The 14,012-nt window shown below is 41.4% G+C and overlaps 1 protein-coding gene across 3 annotated transcripts; it reads left to right on the top strand.

The window, feature by feature from the left end:
* The first annotated feature begins 328 nt into the window (after positions 1 to 328).
* Positions 329 to 13,995, top strand: svopl (SVOP-like). 3 transcript variants are annotated; one of them, XM_044186527.1, is made up of 16 exons: positions 330 to 492; positions 2,298 to 2,407; positions 2,985 to 3,076; positions 4,151 to 4,249; positions 7,767 to 7,838; positions 7,996 to 8,120; positions 8,242 to 8,305; positions 8,834 to 8,959; positions 9,658 to 9,786; positions 10,215 to 10,288; positions 11,083 to 11,279; positions 12,907 to 13,018; positions 13,311 to 13,392; positions 13,472 to 13,561; positions 13,652 to 13,765; positions 13,845 to 13,995. In XM_044186527.1, exons 2-16 carry the CDS (start codon positions 2,299 to 2,301, stop codon positions 13,854 to 13,856), a joined length of 1,497 nt encoding a protein of 498 aa, XP_044042462.1. In that variant the 5' UTR covers positions 330 to 492; position 2,298; the 3' UTR covers positions 13,857 to 13,995. The 3 variants fall into 3 exon arrangements, 2 of the variants coding, with proteins under 2 accessions (XP_044042462.1, XP_044042461.1); XM_044186526.1 differs by having other exon boundaries at positions 2,982 to 3,076; XR_006376864.1 differs by lacking the exons at positions 13,652 to 13,765; positions 13,845 to 13,995 and having other exon boundaries at positions 329 to 492; positions 2,982 to 3,076; positions 12,907 to 13,075; positions 13,109 to 13,392; positions 13,472 to 13,536.
* The last annotated feature ends 17 nt before the right edge of the window (positions 13,996 to 14,012 follow it).

Below are 14,012 nucleotides of genomic sequence, written 5' to 3'. Positions count from 1 at the left end.
AGCACAAAAAGGTTCAAACATCTTTTTTAATCTTTAACAATATATTTTATAAACTCGATCATCAGGTGTTGTTTAATGTAAAGTCTTAATCTGAAAAGTAATTAGTAACTAAAGCTGTCTGATCAATAAAAACTACAACATGTTTTTCTAAGATGTAGTGGAGCAGAAGTATAAAATGGAAATACTCAAGTAAAGTACAGTATCCCAAAGCTGTAGTAGGCTACTTGAGTAAATGTGCTTCGATACTGTGCACCACTGTGTAATCCACTGGTTTCAGTGACCTGAACCCCTCCCAGTTCAAAGCCAGCTCCCGCCTCCTCCCGCCGGTTCACCGGTGACGCTGATGAAGGCACTTCCTGATACACCTGGTCAGGTCAACACAAACACTTTATACCGGAATAACCTGCTGCTGACTGTCTCTACATGAAACCTTCGCCAGCAGCACGAGAAGAGACACAACTGACATCTTTACTGTTTAAAAGCAGCCACTGTGTAAGTAATTAATTCATTAGAAAGAAAGCTTTTAAATCAACGTGAACGCAGCCAAACATTTGTTGATTGCTGACGTACTGCGGGAAAAGTTCAGCAAACATTAAGCTAATGTTACTAGAAGTAGTCAAATATTAAACTATAATATTCTTCTGCAGGTTCTGCTTTAAGAAACCACCAAATCCAGGCCGATATCTAACTGTATCGCTCGGCGTTTTCTCCCCGGAGTACCTGGAGAAAACTTTCTGCCAAACTCCGTTCAAAAATCATGCGGTTTAAAGGTTTCTTCCTGATGTAGGCTGGGAAATTTACAAACATGGCAGAAAACGAGTAAAGACCTAGCAGAAGTGTCTTCTGGCGAATTCAGCTCGCAAACGATCCACCTTCAAACACGTAATGTCAATAAAATGTAGTTTTGTAAACCAGTATTCGTTGGAAGCAGGCCACACAAACACACTGAAGCTGCTTTGCAGGTGCTCAGATTTATTTAAATCTCTGAACGCTTCTCGGTGTGTTGTTCTGTCTTTGAAGTCACCAACATCTGCAACTTTTGTTTTGCTGAAAAGCTCATTAAGTTGATGTGTTTTAGAAGTTTGGCTTTCTGCTTAGTTCGCGTCTCTCCTACAAACTGTTCACATAATTAGATCAACTGAGTTTCTGTGAGGCTCAGTTCCTGTTTGACTTTATTGTTTCAGCCTAATAATAAAACATTTAATATCTGAATTACTGTCTGGATGCAAACAAATAGTCTCAGATGTGTTTTAGCCACAGAAATATTTTAGAAGAAAACCAACAAACACTCATCTGTTTAAACCTCCTGTCGTGTTTAGTCATTTCTCAGTTGTATTAATAAACTCCAGATCTTTGTTTATAAGTGAAACTTTATATATTCAGCTGATATTTGTCTTCAAACAGCTTTTCTCCTGATTTTTCTATTTGTGAACTGGAAAAAAAAAATATATATATAACATATAATGTTTTAAGTATGTAAGGAAACTGAAATCAAACCTCATGAATTCAGATGTTTAAATTTCAACATGACGTCAAATCAGCTTTTATTTACAAACACTTTTCATTTTATTTTCAACACAAAAATAATTTAGAACTTTTAACTGATAAAAATTATTTCCAGCTTTTCAGCAAAAACATCTGAAACTCACTTTTTCTTGTTAAAATGATCAGAAGTGTGATGCGTTCACGTTCAGTGGGACACTTCAGCTTCTCCACAGTTTACTGTGAGAGTTGACAGCCGACCACAACAACTGTTATTGTGTTAATGAACGCAGTTTGGGTTCATCAGAAATATCTGAATACATATTTTTCTATGTATCATGTTTGATGTTTTAGTGTTAAAGTCACAAACGCCAGAAAGTTCCACTTTAGTAAAACAGGAAGTTTGCTGATCATTTGTTTTTAAATCATTTTTACGATTTAATTTCACTGTTAATGAGGAACTAATTAGATATTTAAAACTCATTGGATAAACTCTCTAAAGAGTTTAATTAACAGTGCTCATTAATAATACGTTCATAATAAATACTGTGGTACTCGACGGTATCGTAACATGAAGACACAATGTTTTAAATCACAGTATTTTTTACACAAAATCCTCCAAAAACTTGAATTGAAACAATTTAAAGGGCCAAAACACATTTCCTCATCGTGGTCTGTGACCAGGAGGATTCTGGATTAGTTGTTGAGGTTTTGAGAATCCGTTTTTGGGTCACGAACATTAACAACCCTCAGAGTCTGCTGTGTCTCTTCAGTGTAAAGTGCTGAAAACGTGATGAAACCCTGTTGGTTTTCAGGATGACTGACAGTATGAAGACTCAGCTGGTGAGTGCCATCCACCTGCAGGAGGTGGAGCTGCAGGCGAAACCTGCAGACAAGCAGCAGGGCAGCGAGAACAACAACAATGGTGAGTCTGAAATCAATAATCAATAAACTGTAGAGAGTCTGGAGGGACAATCTGGCGTCTAATCCTGCAGAGATGAATCTGAGGGGTCGGAGGTGAAACATTTATTTTTCATCTTCAGGCCTGAAACGATTCAAATAAAACGCGTAATAAAGTCTCTTCCTGGCTGAACTGGTGGCAGATGCATAAAAACCCCCGTGGGGTGAAACGTGTCCTCCTCAAGCTCGGGTCCTCTGCCAGACTGCCAGAGACCAGATGTTGAACCTGGAGTCGCAGCATCAAACTGATTTAACGTCCGTTTTCAGCCTCGTTTCCTGAGAGAAAACAGGATTTCAGTTTCTGAAGGTGAAAAAGCGAAGCCACGTTTTCATCTGAAGGTTTGATATCAGAAAGAATAATTTTGTCCTGATGGAAGAAATTTGCAGACCTCATGAAACGAACTAAACCGTTAATAATTTTCATCTTTATAATAAGAACAATAAGAATAAATCCAATGTGTATTCTTTGCGTTTGAATCAGACCGTTGCTGTTTCGTGATGTTTGGTTCTAACGCGAAGCTTAATCTGTGTTTCTGCAGCAGGCGACGAGACGTTCACTGTCGAGGAAGCCGTTGAAACAATCGGCTTCGGCCGGTTTCACATCCTGCTGTTCGTCATCATGGGGAGCTCCAATGTAAGACACGCTTCTGCTGCTGCAGTCGCGCACTGATCAGCTGTTTCTGCTGAACGCTCGCAGGCTTCTGAACTGCACTTTCTTCTTCTTTTTCTGGAAATGAAGATAAACCAGTTAAAACTTCCTGCGAACACACAGAAGTTACGTTCCTACAAAATAAAGTGCCATCAGACCTAAACACTGAAGGACTTTTACACAATCACACAACTTCCTTTGGTTTGATCTTTTCAGTCAAATATAAAATAGAGTTCATCAGAAACACAGTTTTATTCATAAAAAGTCGGTGTCGTCCCTCATTCGTCCAGCAGTGCTCCATCGTAGAAAAGGTTTCAGTCGCAGTCATCTGGACACTGTTTTCAGAATCAAGACGTTTCGGCTCCCATCCGGAAGTCATTCTCAATTGTGAAAAATCGACCGGGACCTTTAAGCTACTCTGTGTTGCTTAAGCCCCGCCCTCAGGGAGGAGTCTACCTGAGTGCTGTTGATTAGCTAGTTTCACCTGAAACTGACCTGATAGTTTCCATTGCCTGCATCTTAGATTGAAACGGAGATGGTTCCTGTGGTCTGCTAATTTCCTGGCTGTTTTCGAGTTCCCGAACCAGATGGAAGCAATTAGGTCAGTTTCAGGTGAAACTAGGCAGGTAAACAGCAGGTACTCAGGTAGACTCCTCCCTGAGGGCGGGGCTTAAGCAACACAGAGTAGCTTAAATGTCTGAGTTCTCAGACCATTTTCACAATTGAGAATGACTTCCGGATGGGAGCCGAAACGTCTTGATTCTGAAAACAGCGTCCAGACGACTACGACTGAAACCTTTTCTACGATTTATTCATAAACTCAATAAAGATTTATTGAAGTTTGTTGCTGAAGAATATTCAGATGATCAGAGACACTGAAACTCACGCCGTCTTTAAATCTGATCGTTTGTGTCTCAAACATTCGACATCTTTTCATTTGTTTTAATTCTTCAGAAAAGGAAAATGTTTCTTTGTGTGTGTGTGTGTGTGTGTGTGTGTGTGTGTGCGCGTGTGTGTGTCTGTCTGTCTGTGTCTGTGTGTGTGTGTGTGTGCGTGCAGATCGTGGAGGCGATGGAGATCATGCTGTTAGCTGTAGTTTCTCCTGAGATTCGATGCGAGTGGCGTCTGGACGACTGGCAGGTCGCTCTCGTCTCCACAGTGAGTCACAACTTATCCATTAAAATGCTGATATTTTTAGAAATTAATCATTTGGTGTCGGAGAGATTCAGTTACTGTGAAATAAAACAGAAAATATCTTCTACAGTTAACTGATGAGTGTTTCCCAAACTGTGGGTCGCGACCCCTCCAGGGGTCAGACAGGAAGTCTTAATCTTTGATTTTCTTTCTTGTAAATGTCAGAATAATTTGATCAGAATTCTCATTAGGACTCGTTAGAAAAGTTCACATAAATCAGAGCTGAAACTGAAGATATTGCTTCATTTCAAAAGATCACAATCAAGAGAAAGTTCACTACTGTCGTGTGATACTGCGACAGTACTGCAGTACTGTCGTCTAGTACTGCAGTACTGTCGTGTGGTACTGCAGTACTGTCGTGTGGTACTGCAGTACTGTTGTGTGGTACTGCAGTACTGTCGTCTGGTACTGCACTTTCCTGCAGTACTGTCGTGTGATACTGCGACAGTACTGCAGTACTGTCGTGTGGTACTGCACTTTCCTGCAGTACTGTCGTGTGGATACTGCGACAGTACTGCAGTACTGTCGCCTGGTACTGCACTTTCCTGCAGTACTGTCGTGTGATACTGCGACAGTACTGCAGTACTGTCGTGTGGTACTGCACTTTCCTGCAGTACTGTCGTGTGGTACTGCAGTACTGTCGTCTGGTTCTGCGACAGTACTGCAGTACTGTCGTGTGGTACTGCAGTACTGACGTGTGGTACTGCAGTACTGTCGTCTGGTACTGCAGTACTGTCGTGTGGTACTGCAGTACTGTCGTCTAGTACTGCAGTACTGTCATGTGATACTGCGACAGTACTGCAGTACTGTCGTGTGGTACTGCGGTACTGTCGTGTGATACTGCGGTACTGTCGTGTGGTACTACGGTACTGTCGTGTGGTACTGCGGTACTGTCGTGTGGTACTGCGGTACTGTCGTGTGGTACTACGGTACTGTCGTGTGGTACTGCGGTACTGTCGTGTGGTACTGCGGTACTGTCGTGTGGTACTACGGTACTGTCGTGTGGTACTGCAGTACTGTCGTCTGGTACTGCAGTACTGTCGTGTGGTACTGCAGTACTGTCGCCTAGTACTGCAGTACTGTCATGTGATACTGCGACAGTACTGCAGTACTGTCGTGTGGTACCGCAGTACTGTCGTGTGATACCGCGGTACTGTCGCGTGATACTGCGGTACTGTCGCGTGGTACTGCGGTACTGTCGTGTGGTACTGCGGTACTGACGTGTGGTACTGCGGTACTGTCGTGTGGTACTGCGGTACTGTCGTGTGGTACTACGGTACTGTCGTGTGATACTGCGGTACTGTCGTGTGGTACTGCGGTACTGTCGTGTGGTACTACGGTACTGTCGTGTGGTACTGCGGTACTGACGTGTGGTACTGCGGTACTGTCGTGTGGTACTGCGGTACTGACGTGTGGTACTGCGGTACTGTCGTGTGGTACTGCGGTACTGTCGTGTGGTACTACGGTACTGTCGTGTGGTACTGCGGTACTGACGTGTGGTACTGCGGTACTGACGTGTGGTACTGCTGTGTTCCCAACATGTGTGTCTGAACCGCAGACTGTAAATAAAGATGGCCGACGTGTCTCCACTTCCTGCCGCTGTACTAAATGAAGCCCAAATATCCGGATACGGGAGCCGCCATCTTGGCTGGTGATGTCATTTGGAGCCAGAGTCTGCGCAGTAGTGATCGGGGGTGGAGCCGTGGTATCGAGGCCCCGCCCACACACCCGACCCACTCAATTGCGAGCAGAGCTCAGCTGTCAATCATGACGTGAAACCTGTTTTTATAGCATCAGATAAATAATTAGAACCAAACTTATCAGAAAAACACCTGAACAAACATCAGCGTGATGAGAGCGACCTGAACTGACAGAAACCATCTTTGGGAAAAATGTATTTGACGTACTTTGAGTTTTTAGTTTGGCCCATCCGCTAACATGGAGGGGCGGGGCTTATGACCTGTACTGTAGCCCGCCACCAGGGGGCGATGCAGCTGTTCTGGCTTCACCTTTAGGGAGCTGACGTGTCGTCCATCTTTATATACAGTCTGCGGCAAGGACCCACCGAGAGGTCCCAACATAAATCTGAGGGATCACGAGACGATTAAATTAATAACAAAATAATAAAAAATGTATTTTACACAAAATTCTGTTTATGTTTTCAAAAGTAATCAGAATCAGGCGGTGTAGTCCCTCCTTCGTCCAGGAGTGCTCTATCGTAGAAAAGGTTTCAGTCGTACTCATCTGGACCCTGAAGGTCACTTACAGGTCCGACCCTGGTGACCCGGGTCCACCTGTGAAAACCTCGAGTGTCCAAGGGGCTGAGTACACCAAGCTCCTCTGCACAGTACTGTGTTTGTGTTACTGTAGTACCATAGATACTGTACTGTAGTACTATAGATACTGTACTGTAGTACCATAGATACTGTAGTACCATAGATACTGTAGTACCTTAGATACTGTACTGTAGTACCTTAGATACTGTAGTACCTTAGATACTGTAGTACCATAGATACTGTAGTACCTTAGATACTGTACTGTAGTACCTTAGATACTGTAGTACCTTAGATACTGTAGTACCATAGATACTGTAGTACCTTAGATACTGTAGTACCTTAGATACTGTAGTACCATAGATACTGTAGTACCTTAGATACTGTACTGTAGTACCTTAGATACTGTACTGTAGTACCTTAGATACTGTACTGTAGTACTATAGATACTGTAGTACCTTAGATACTGTACTGTAGTACCATAGATACTGTACTGTAGTACTATAGATACTGTAGTACCATAGATACTGTACTGTAGTACCATAGATACTGTAGTACTATAGATACTGTAGTACCATAGATACTGTACTGTAGTACTATAGATACTGTACTGTAGTACCATAGATACTGTAGTACCATAGATACTGTAGTACCATAGATACTGTACTGTAGTACCATAGATACTGTAGTACCATAGATACTGTAGTACCATAGATACTGTACTGTAGTACCTTAGATACTGTAGTACCATACATACTGTAGTACCATAGATACTGTAGTACCATAGATACTGTACTGTAGTACCATAGATACTGTAGTACCATAGATACTGTAGTACCATAGATACTGTACTGTAGTACCATAGATACTGTACTGTAGTACCATACATACTGTACTGTAGTACCATAGATACTGTAGTACCATAGATACTGTACTGTAGTACCATAGATGCTGTAGTACCTTAGATACTGTACTGTAGTACCTTAGATACTGTAGTACCATAGATACTGTACTGTAGTACTATAGATACTGTAGTACCTTAGATACTGTACTGTAGTACCATAGATACTGTAGTACCATAGATACTGTACTGTAGTACCATAGATACTGTACTGTAGTACCTTAGATACTGTACTGTAGTACCTTAGATACTGTAGTACCATAGATACTGTAGTACCTTAGATACTGACTGCAGTTTTTGGTCTCAGATGGTGTTTCTTGGTTTCATGGTTTGTGGAATATTGGGAGGATACATCGCGGACAGATACGGACGCTGGAAGGTCAGAAACATCTTTAATATTATAATGATATGTTTTATATTACATGTTATAAATATATTATATTTACACTGAAGATCATATTTAACCTGCGTCTGTCCACCGACTGGGTGTGTGTGTGTGTGTGTGTGTGTGTGTGTGTGTGTGTGTGTGGAAGCAGGTGGTGTTTGGAGGTTTTGTGTGGAGCGCCTACTTCTCTCTGCTCACCTCGTTCGCTCCTTCGTACGGTTGGTTCATCTTCCTGCGCAGCATGGTGGGCTGCGGGGTGGCGGGGGTGTCGCAGGGGTCAGTGCGCACACACACACACACACACACAGATTTACACACATTAACACACACACACACACACAGATTTACACACATTAACACACACGTTATGAGTAACAGGTTGTTGTTGTTGTTTCAGGTTTGTGTTGAAGACCGAGTTCATCCCGGCGAAGTATCGAGCGTTCCTGCTGCCTCTGGCTACTGTGAGTCGACTTTACGTCGCTCCCGTGTTTCTGACGTGAAAAGTGTTCGATCGTAGAAATCACAGGCAGCTTTAATAGAATTTAAGATGGATTAAATCACTTCACTGACTCAGTCTCTTTTTGGGGTTGGTTTTCACGTTTGTATCACAGATCAGATCAGGATTTTATTTATACTTATTGGTACTTTTATTGATTTTTATTTTTGTGGATGGATCTAAATGTCGTCTGGATGCTTGACTCACTCACAGCTCTTTCTCTGCATGAAGTACTGATTAGAAATAATAATGTTATTAATGTTTAATGTAAATAGTAATTCAGATCTGTGTGTTTTTATTAATGACATAATTATTATTTTAATAAAATTAGATGAATGTGTTCCATCTGTCGTCCAGTGAGGATCTTTGTTCTGTAAAGACGTGTTAATGATAATGTTTGAGGTTTACACAGGTGTTCTCTCACCTGAGTCCCTGTCTGACGTGTGATGTCATCAGTTGAGATCTCCCAGCATGCTCTCTGTCTCTGTATCAGATCTTCTGGATGATTGGCTCCATGCTGATCATCATACTGGGGATGGTGGTGGTTCCCTCTCTGGGCTGGAGGTGGATGATCCGGATCTCCGTCACCCCCAGTGTCTTCCTCATCTTCCTCTTCAAGGTGAGTCTTCCTTCTCACCTGTCTGTCCTCACGGCTGTACATAATAAAATGTTTAGCTTAGAAAGGACACCTTGTAATCTAAGTATCTTATTGCATTGTCTTTGAGTTTTATTTCTATTTACAGTTCGACAGCAGAGAAATGCAACATCATTCTTCATTTACAGCTCACATGAAACAGCTAAATAAGCCTAAATGTTCTGGAAATTGAAGTGTGACAGAAGTTTAAAACTGTTTAAATATCTGAATATGTTGAGTTTTGAAATGTCCTTTATGTGGCGTAACAGCTGAAGATGTAGTTATCAAAAGATATTAAGATTATTAAGATATTACCAGTAGTTGAAGCACTGAATGCAGTTGAAGTGGCACTTAAAACAGAATGACTGAAAGACTTTGAAGTGGCCGTTAATACTAAAAGTTGTTGAATTGGCAATTTAAACAAAACAACCAAAATAAGTTGAATTGGCAGTTGAAATAGAAGTGCTGAATTAAGTTGTTTGGTTTTAGGTGTAGTTGCTGAGTGAAGTTGAGGTGGGAGTTTAAGTGCTGAGTTGATGCTGAGGTGTCAGTTGAATTAAAAGTGCTGAAAGGAGTTGAAGTGTCAGGTTAAGTGTAAGTGCTAAAGCAGAATATTTCTTGTCCTGTCTGTGTCTCTTCAGGTTGAACTGATTCCTGTCTGTTTCTCTCTTTTAATTGACCAGTTTATTCCTGAGTCGGCTCGTTACAACGTGTCAGCAGGAAATATTCAGGCTGCTGTTGAAACTCTGGAAAAGATCGCTAAAATGAACCGAGCTTCTCTTCCTCCAGGACGACTGGTGGAGCCAGCTGTGGTACGTTCACTCTGAGGTTAAATATCAGCAGTCACGCCTAATTTTTTAACTCAGTGTGAATAAAGGATCTTATGAGTCCGCAAAAAGTTGACTAATGACTTCAGTAATCCTGAAAAACAAGCTCAACCTGTACCCTTCATATTCAGCCTGTTAAACAGCACACTGTAAATCCTTAATGTAGTTTGTGCAGCTTTTATTCAATTTTAAACTTAAGTTAAAAGAAAACCAGGTCTTTATTTTTTTTTAAACAGGTCAGAGACAGGCCTTTATGTTTTATAAGCATATTTGATTATATTTAATTAAGAAGCCTCCCTATTTTCTGATCTGTTCCTGTTTTAAACTCAACACTTCCTTCATGTTTACTTGTTGTCTTGATAAATTCAGTATAATGTAGGTAAGGTTATGTAATCTTATTGTTTGTGTTTCAGAAAGAGAGAGGCAGTTGGAGGATTCTGCTCAGTTCGTCATTCAGGAGGACGTCTTTACTGCTCTGGTATTCATGGTAACGTCACACTTCTTCCTCACTTCTACATTGCTGATGACTTAGTGCTTTATTAGACAACAACAATGGAGAGATGACAGGAAATTGGTAGAGAGGGAAATGTGGAACAATATGCAACAAAGGTCCCTGTCCAGATGAGAACCGGGCAAGTTATGGTTCATGATTGGCACCTTAAACCCAAAGGCCACCGCAGTGCACTGATTTAGGGCAAGTTGTACTGAATATAGAAGTTACAGTTATCAAGATGGGATGAAGTGAAAGCAACTGATGAAAACAAGACTAAAATGTCCTTGGTTTTGAAGTTCAGATTTTTATAAAAAAAATGACTCCCAACCAGTACCCTGGCAGATGGCTTGGTACTGATTGGTATAAAGCCAACTTTTTCATCAATTTCAACTAGAACTATCTCAGCCTTTTTCTTGGTAAACTGGAGAAAATTAAATTACAATACATCCAACACATTTTCTAGGCCAACTAGATGATTAGTATCAGCAGGATTGACAGGAAGATAGAACAGTGTATCGTCTGCATAGAGGAGAAGATATTTTATGTCTATTAATAATGTGACCAAGGGGAAGCATTTAAATAGAGAAAAGAATAGGACCCAGAATCAAGTGTTGAGGTACACCGTAACATGACCAATGATATATTGTACAATCACTCTAGAACTTATGAGACCTCTGCACCTCTCTTAATATTATTTATTTTGAAGTGGTCTTATGGTATAATACGGATAAATACGGGCCAAGGTTTCCGTCGATGTGTTTCTGACTGTGGCGTCTTTCATCTGTTAGGTTTGTGGCGTCCTTCGCGTACTATGGCTCAGTGCTGAGCAGTTCGGAGCTGTTGGAGAAGAACTTGTTGTGTGTGACGGACGCAGATCAAGAGCATCAGGTCAAACACCGCCATGAGGAGGGACTGTGTTACTGCATCCCCTTCGCATTCAACGACTACCAGACACTGCTCATCAGCTGCCTGGGAGAGGTCGCACGTAAGTCCAGGACTGAGATCAAGAGCTGTGTTTAACAGATTTAAACACTTTATCAGTTTTCAGACACACTGGCACTGTAGTTACAGGATTTTAGAAACACTGAGGTCATGAGTTTAAATTTCCCCCAGCAGAATCCCACCCACAAGAGAAACTAATGAATAGCCACTGACCAAACTCGGTACAATTTCCTGAGTATTTAAAAAAAAAAAATTAATTAATTTTTAAACATTTCACATTTTATTCAACTATTAAATAATAGTAAATTTAATCTCCCATCTACATGATACTCTAAATGTTGTTTCACAATGTAGTTTATTTTAGCCAAGTATTACAGCTATGCCTACATACATTTTTGATAAGCTGTTAATGAGGCCTGAATGAAATTATAGTTTGTTGCTTTGTGGTTTAAACAGATAGTAACAACAATACAATCTGTTTTCCTTGCCTGTCCTGGTAAATTGTGCAATGTGATTGTGCAGTTGTTGCGCTGAATAAAAAGGCAGTTGACAGATGCTGTTGTAGGCTACTGTGCCGAACAAGATGTTTTCAATATTATACGAAATATAATTAGTTTAATGAGGCCTTTATGGACTTATAGTTTGTTCCACTGAGGTCTAAACAGAAGGTAACAACAGAGTGATCTGTTCTGCCTGACCCTGGTAAATTGTGCAGCCGTAACGCTGCTAGGGAGAAGACGCATCAACATGGTAGGCTACAGACAGACGAATTAAAATAAAACGCTGCATGCAAGAAACAAATAATGGTTTATTTATGTATGTACATGTACATGGATGGCGTTGCCGATGTATTCAATCCATCATCATTTCTCAATTAAATTGACAATCGGCCCAAGCCTATGTACAGCCTCACAGAGCTGCTAGCGTGGCTGTAGACTCTTAGGCTGTGTCTGAAATCACTCCTTATTTACTATATAGTGTGCTACATTTACTGTCCGCCATTTTAGTGTCTGAATTCTGAGTGTGTAAATGTATCCACTATAAAGAGCACTCAAAAATTACACAATGGAACAAAAAAGTAGAGCACAACATGTACACTACTTTCTGCTAACAATCCCACAATGCAATGCTCCGCATCTTACTGATGCGAAAATTACAGTTGTGCAACTCAATAGCTGTCAGTGTCGGTGACACAAATGATAAGAAAGTGTCCAAAATCTCCATTTACTATAGTGTCTGTTAGAGGGAGCAGTGACTGAGTGAACAAGGGAGTTATTTCAGATTTTGTCTAATCCCATAGTATTGTTACTGTGTTAACACAGCAATAGTTACCATGTTAGCATGTCGGTATGCTAGCTACCTGTTAGCATGCTAGCCAAATGTCAGCACATTAAATTGCTTTCACTGCTTTCTGTAAGCATATTAACACTGCTAACATGCTAACATTATTCACCTCAAAGCACAGCTGACAGTGAGAGTCTAATGTCCTAAACAGGCCACCGTACAGAGGATTAACCCTTTTAGATTTAGGTAACAACATGCATTTACTCTGCTGCCACCATCAGGACAACCTTCACTGTTTTACCCCACTTGTGGTAAGAACAGAGCAGTTCACAGTTTAGTTTTCTGGTGTGGCACAGATCTGATCCTCTCCTCCTCTGTCCTCCCAGTGGTACCAGTAAACATTTGTATGCTGAACGTGTTGGGACGGAAGATGAGTCTGACGGTGCTGCAGCTGGTGGCGGCCCTTTTGTTCATGTTGCTCAACATCTGCACCACCATGTAAGAACTTCAGAGACTCTTCATCTCAGTCTGCCGTTATAGTCTGACTGGGTACAGGTATATGAGGTCCTTCAGTCTGACTGGGTACAGGTATATGAGGTCCTTCAGTCTGACTGGGTACAGGTATATGAGGTCCTTCAGTCTGACTGGGTACAGGTATATGAGGCCCTTCAGTCTGACTGGGTACAGGTATATGAGGCCCTTCAGTCTAACTGGGTCCAGGTTTATGAGGTCCTCCAATCTAACAGTGTGTAGGTTTATGAAGACCTTCTGTTCCTGTTTTTCTCTCCAGGTTTGGGTTCACAGTGTTGCTGTTCCTGCTCCGGTCTCTGGTCTCCATGAACTTTAATGTGGTTTATATTTACACTGCTGAGGTACGTCCAGACTCTGCTGGTTTTAGTAGAGGTTTTTATTGATCCAGATCTCAAGTAACAGGTGTTTTTTGTCTCTCAGGTGTATCCCACTGCAGCTCGGTCTCTGGGAATGGGCTTCTGTACGTCTTTCAGTCGTATTGGAGGAATGATCGCTCCATTCATCGCTCAGGTGGGTTCAGTGTCCTGACCAGGAACCACTCGAGTGAGTTTTCAGGTGTTTCTGCTGTCCATGTTTGACATTACTCTGTGTGTACTTCAGGTGTTGATGTCTCAGTCGGTGATTCAGGCTCTCAGTCCATTCGCTGTGGCCTGTGTGATCTGCGCTCTAGGAAACTTTCTGCTGCCTATAGAAACTAAAGGACGAGCTCTGCTGGTGAGAAACGCATCACTGTTTACACTTTCTACAAATTTTACTTTATTTTAACTGTATTTATTCCGCTTTCTTTTTTCAGCAAAGCTCCTGATGACTTCTCCAAACAAACTGTTGTTTTATCATTGTTACATCTGTAATGTAAAGATATTAAATATGTTACTGATATCAGCTGTTCCTGTTCCTTCATTAACATTGTGAAGTGAATGAATTAATAAAAGAAAGCTAGTTAATTGGAGCCGGAGAACGT

The sequence above is a fragment of the Siniperca chuatsi genome, linkage group LG23, assembly GCF_020085105.1.
Source record: "Siniperca chuatsi isolate FFG_IHB_CAS linkage group LG23, ASM2008510v1, whole genome shotgun sequence".
NCBI classification, from domain to species: Eukaryota; Metazoa; Chordata; class Actinopteri; order Centrarchiformes; family Sinipercidae; genus Siniperca; species Siniperca chuatsi.
This window is presented reverse-complemented; position numbering and strand designations above follow the sequence as displayed.